The sequence below is a fragment of the Catharus ustulatus genome, chromosome 12 (assembly GCF_009819885.2).
Source record: "Catharus ustulatus isolate bCatUst1 chromosome 12, bCatUst1.pri.v2, whole genome shotgun sequence".
Classification (NCBI taxonomy): Eukaryota; Metazoa; Chordata; class Aves; order Passeriformes; family Turdidae; genus Catharus; species Catharus ustulatus.
Window position 1 is genome coordinate 9,196,055 of NC_046232.1, and position 5,945 is coordinate 9,201,999.

The 5,945-nt window shown below is 37.2% G+C and overlaps 1 protein-coding gene across 1 annotated transcript in view; it reads left to right on the top strand.

Annotated features, from left to right (window-relative positions):
* MYO5C (myosin VC) overlaps positions 1-5,945 on the top strand; it is a 42,213-nt gene that overhangs the window by 32,327 nt on the left and 3,941 nt on the right. Inside the window, exons 32-37 of the mRNA XM_033070464.1 lie at positions 97-262; positions 514-601; positions 1,830-1,925; positions 2,870-3,024; positions 4,133-4,222; positions 5,396-5,546. Coding sequence (XP_032926355.1) covers positions 97-262; positions 514-601; positions 1,830-1,925; positions 2,870-3,024; positions 4,133-4,222; positions 5,396-5,546 — 746 coding nt within the window. The remainder of the gene's footprint in view (positions 1-96; positions 263-513; positions 602-1,829; positions 1,926-2,869; positions 3,025-4,132; positions 4,223-5,395; positions 5,547-5,945) is intronic.

Sequence of the window (5,945 nt, forward strand, 5' to 3'; positions counted from 1 at the left end):
TTAGAGTATTTTGTACAGTTAATGACTGATGGACAAGTATGGTCTTAGTGTGCTTTCACAAAAGATTAAGAGACAAGACTTCTTATCTATTCTTAGAACTACTGAGGCCCAGAATGAAATAGACATAAAAGACAAAGAGAGTTTGAAGGACACAATCCAAGGAATTGAGGGGCTGAGCAATGGTTTGATGCAAGATGAAGTCCAGGATGAAGTACAAAGCAAGATAAAACAAGTGACAACTCGACTTGCTGTGGAAAACATGGTGAGGAAATGAAATTGTCATTAAGAAACTGTACCTGAAATGCAGGATGAAAAGAAAAAAAATTATGATCTTGTGGTATGGATAGGATGTTTCTTCAATTAACTGAGGGAGAAGAAAATATGAAGGTGTTTCTTCCAGCAAATAAAAGTAAAGGCACATCACAGTGCACTTTAATTGTGGCAGTAACATGGAGGAGTAGAAATAATTTTTTTGACTGTGTTTACTCTGAACTCACTGACTGATTATTACAGGATCTTGAAGAAAAGCTAGACATGAAAGACAGAATAATAAAAAAGCTAGAAGATCAGATCAAAACTCTGACCAAGACTATTGAAAAAGGTAAGAGATTGTTAACAGCGGTGAGGGAGTTTTGCACTACTTAATTAGTGGTTTGTCTCAGTTTTATTTGCTTTTACTTAAAGCAAGGATTAACAAATGCACGATGGAAACAGATTTTTCTTGTTTGGGCTTGGTTGTTTATGATTTGTATCAAAAAGTATCAAGTGTTTGACAGCACTTCTAGCTACTTGCTAGAAGCGAGGAAAATGGAGGAAGATGCAGTTGCTACAAGGTCTCTTAAAGCCAAACAGTCTAATAAGAATTAACACCTGTATTATTTATACTTTTGACTCAACTAGATTTTCATGACCTTTAGTGTGACACTGACTGACCAACCAGAAATTCTACCTGAAACTCATGAAGAAAAAAGAAGGAAGATGAACACCGAAGAAGACAATGATTTTAACTTTATCACTCATATTTAGAAGCTGTTTCTAAGGCCTCGGGTTAAAAGCAATGCTCTCCTGGGGGTCAGTGCCTTAAAGCACAGAAAGCTCAGAAACCCCAGGTTTCTGGGATCCAACAAGATATTATTGTGTGATTTAGTTTGTTTAATAGCGTTGAAGGCTTAGTGTTTGTTTGAAGAAAAAAAATTTTTTTTGAAAGGTGGAGTTTGGGCTGGAGATAGAAATTTAATATCTCAGAAAAATGTGCCAGGGGAATCATCAATCATATTACATAAAAGTCCTTTCCTGGTTTGTTTTGTTCCCCAGCTAAACCATAGGCACATAGGGGACCTGGTGTATATGATAAAGGTGAAGCAGAGGGATGAGGTCCTGCCAACAGCAGTTACTGCAAACCTTCACTCAGACTGTCTGAGCCAGCAGTGTTAGTTCTGCATCTGACAAGGAACTCCTCCCATGAGCCTTCCAGTGGCAGATGATTCCTGATGTGAAGTTAGTCTGTACAGAGCTCTTACAGACAAAGTAATTCTTCACTACAGGATACTCTCAAAAATACTGCAGAACTGTCTAATGTAGAGGTGTAAGCTTGCTGTTTGTTTTTCTTATTACTGCAAGTAATCCCACTGAATCCATTGAAGCTGTTAATGAATAATATAAATGTTACTTAACTCATAATGCTTGGAGCCATAAGATAAGAACATTAGTGTGGACAGGGCTGTACTCTCTTTATTACAGAGAAAACTGCTTTTCTCCCATAGTTTGTTCCAACATGACCATTAGTATAACCATTAACCTGGAAGTAACAGTTTTTTTGTGTTTGACAGCTGAAGCCCATGCACCCACTGTGCCCAAAGAGTACATTGGAATGATGGAGTACAAAAAAGAGGATGAAGAAAGGATCATCCAAAATCTGATCCTCGGTATTTTAGTAAAACTTGGAATTTTATAAGTCATCAACAATATTCAGAGCACCATAACAAAAACTGGAAGGCACCATATTTCACTTATATTCAAAGTTGCCTTTTTCCCTGTTCTCTTACCACCAGTACAGTTTGAGGGCTCTGTATTGTTCTCTTTCCACTGCCAGACATTTCAAGTACAGAAGTGCTTTATCTATGTAAAAATAATTTTTCTGACTTTACATAATGCTGACTCTGTTATCTTTCTTACTGCTTATCCCCCTCTAAAGCTATAAATCTCAAGAGGACACCAGAATTCAATTTACTTTCTTCCTGGTCATCTATTAAGTCTGTAAGTCACTGTGCTTATATCCATGTGTGATGGTTACTGTACTGTCTGTCCTTTCCATATCTTCCCTTCACTAAAAGGAGCTGTACTTCATGTTTCTCTTGTAAAGGGATTTTGTCCTTCATCTGAGCTACTTTACAGTATCAGTCTTACTGCCAAACCAGCTTTTCTCATTAGCTTACAATTAATAGTGAATTTGACAAATTTTCCATGCACATTTATACCATTATTAAATTAACAACACCTACCTTTTCTTCTCACCTCCTCACTTGTTTATATTGTTGTGAACAAAGGTGTGGCCCTAAGCAATGCTGGAATTTGGTGGGGCATCCAGTGGGTAGTTAAATGTAATTTGCTTTTTGAAGTTATCCTGCCTGGCACAGCCCATGCTTAGAATTCATTACAATAGTCTCCTACCCCTCAGGAAAATATCATTAATACTCATATGTAAGCAATACTGTTACAGAAGTTTTCAGAAACCAGCAATTCACCAGTAAATCAGTTATCAAGTGACTGGTCAGTGCAGAAAGGGACAGCATGGTGCTTGTCTTTTTTGCAATGATACACTGAAAATTGGATTTTTACATGATAAACCATATGACTGTCCTCTATGCAGATTTAAAGCCTCGTGGAGTTGTAGTTAATATGATCCCTGGCCTTCCAGCCCACATCCTGTTCATGTGTGTGAGGTATGCAGATTACCTGAACGATCCTGACATGCTGAAGTCTTTCATGAATGTAACCATTGATGGCATCAAACAGGTTGTTAAGGTAGGAGCTATGTTTGATTGTACTCTATTGTACTTTTTGATTTTTAACACAAGGTTTTACAAGATGCATGTGTGGTACCTGGCAATGCCAACACTTGTATTTGCTGATATTCCTAGAAGGGAATGATAATCATTAGTGGCACTTGTTTTGAGGTTTGTAGCAGCATCCATGTAAATTAGTCTGCAGGTAAGGGTCTGTTGTGCTGAACATAGAATCCACAGAATGCATTAATATTAATTAATTGTATCTGAAGATGTTGTTGACAAAATAATTTAAAGTATTTTACATTTTACAATGACTAGCTAATTAGGTGAAGTGCACCTGTGCTTTCAGCACTGGTAAAAGCCAGAGAGACAGAAATGAGGCTGGTATGTCTGGCAGCAAGCTGGCACTGGACTCTGAAGAGGTTTTGCACTGCTTGGCTGCTGTGTAATTCAACTTGTCATCTCTACTGCAGCTCTAGAACCCAAATGATTAAAATCAAATTGCCAGCCAGTGTACAAAATTAAATTATAAACAAAAATTGCTATGCTGTATACATAACAAATTCAGCTCTGTGAATGCTTTGTTATGGATTTATAATGCAACACCAGACATTGGGAGTAAGCACAGGCAGGAATGGACTGTATTTTACACAGCTGAACATGAACAGAGAATGCCTGTAAGTTTGTACACAAACTAATATATAGCACAGTTTATCCATTCGAGAAGCTTGTGTTTACTCAGCTAATAAAAATGAGAGATAGATAGGACTGTGTTTATATGTAGTTCAGTTTCATTTGTGAATGCAGGTGTTGTTCACAGCTCTTTGCAGGAAGCCCTTCAGTGCTCTACGTATCCACAGGAATTGTAAAACTGTTTGTTCAGGCTCATTATTTAGCTTGTCATGTAAGGACACTTAAGCAGCATTTACCAAACAAGAGAGGGATCTTTGCTATGTGTTAGCCTGAAAACAGAGCAGGATTTGTTCAGCACCTTGCAGATGCTCTGTGCCCTTCTGCTGTAGATAGGCTCTGTTCTACCAATGCTGTAATGGTCTGAAGTTTAATTATTGGATTAACTTCATGAGACAATGCCATAGTAAGACTGCTTTACTTACCATTTTCAGGAACATTCAGAAGACTTTGAGATGTTGTCGTTTTGGCTTTCCAATACATATTATTTTCTTAACTGTTTGAAGCAGTACAGCGGGGAAGAGGTAGGACTGATTTCATAAAATAATTTAATTACTTTTGACAGATTTTAATTGGAATTTAAAATAGCATTAATTAATAACTATTCACCAGCTCACCAGTGTTCCTTACAGGTATTTATATATTCACACTGCTCTGCAGTGGTGTTAATGTGTCTCATACAAATAATAAGACAGTATAGAATTAATGCATCAAGGGAAATGAAGGAAACATCAAAGTGCTAAGGTAGGTTAAAGCCATGTCTTGGAAGCTGCTGCTTAATTTGAATCTTTCCACATGAGTTTAATTTGAGCTGGACTTCAGATATCCAGCTGTGTATATATACAAAACAGCTTTACTATTTTATAATTAGGGCCATTCAAATACTTACTGCTACCAAAATAGAAGAAAACCTCTGGAAAGAAGCAAAACAATAAACTGTTCAGGTTTTTCCTTTATTTCACTTGCTTGTTTAAACTAAATCTCACCCTGAGATTCGAGTTTCTTTTAGTTCTTTTCAGTTGGAAAGTGACACAGTATTTTTAATGAGGTTTTCTAGAGCTGGGGCTGGAGAAGCTCCCTCTCGTGGCCACTCCGGGCTCACGCAGAACCCAAACCTGTTAAACTTCATTACCAGCACTCTGTAATTGGGGTTGCAGCAGTAGGGAAAGCTCTGAATCCAGAATTTACTTTTATTCTACATTCTAATGAATACTAAACACCTCACACATAGCTTAGGGTTCGGAGGAGACTTTTGAAGTCAGAACTTTGCTAATGAAAGGTCCAAAAATAATATCCCTTTGCAACAATACAATGTAAATTTTTTTGTTTGATGTCATAGTTGAAACAACTATGTTGTTGGCTTTTTTGTGTGTGTGTGCGCAATTTTTTAGTTTTTGGGTGATTTTTTGGTGGGAGGGGTGAGAGGAGAACAGGGAGAGTTTGCTTTCTGTTCAAGAGATCTAGGAGTTGCTCCAAAGTTCATTGACATCTATGCATGTCTGTCCTTTGGCTTTAGGAACAAACATCAGCATAAACTGGAAAATTAAGTACAGGAAGCATCCATTGAAATTAGCTGTAGCTTTGACTCATTCTGAGACTGTGTTCAGCCCAAGATGGAATGAGTAACTCCAACACATTGCAGTAACAATTTATCATTACCACATTATGTGATTTCTATATGTACAACTCACTTGTAGGAATTCATGAAGTATAACACTCCACGTCAGAACAAGAACTGTTTGAAGCATTTTGATCTCTCAGAATACAGACAAATCCTCAGTGATTTGGCTATTCGAATATATCACCAATTCATTATTGTGATGGAGAACAACATTCAGCACATGATTGGTAAGACAACAGCAATCCAAGAGGACCTAAAAGTAGCTTGTGAAGCGTATGAAGAAAGCTTATACAGGGAGCAGAGGGTGGGACACACTCCTTTTTCCTGGTATTTATACATAGGTGTTCCTGCACGTGTGTTTCTACATGTAAAATTTCACTGAATCATATATTCCCAGACTTTTTCCTCTAAACTTCCTGGTGTAGGATAATGCTGTGAATCTGAGCAACATCATACAAAAATAAAAGGCTTTTAGAAATTGTGTGCTCCAGAAGCCTTTGTCAGTATCTTGTATTCTTGTATAAATTACTTTCAAAAATAGAAAGTAGGTTTTGTTCAATAATTAATGTAACTGAAAGGAACCTTGGGAATTTGGATTTCATCAGTTATTTTCTGTTGTATTTCAG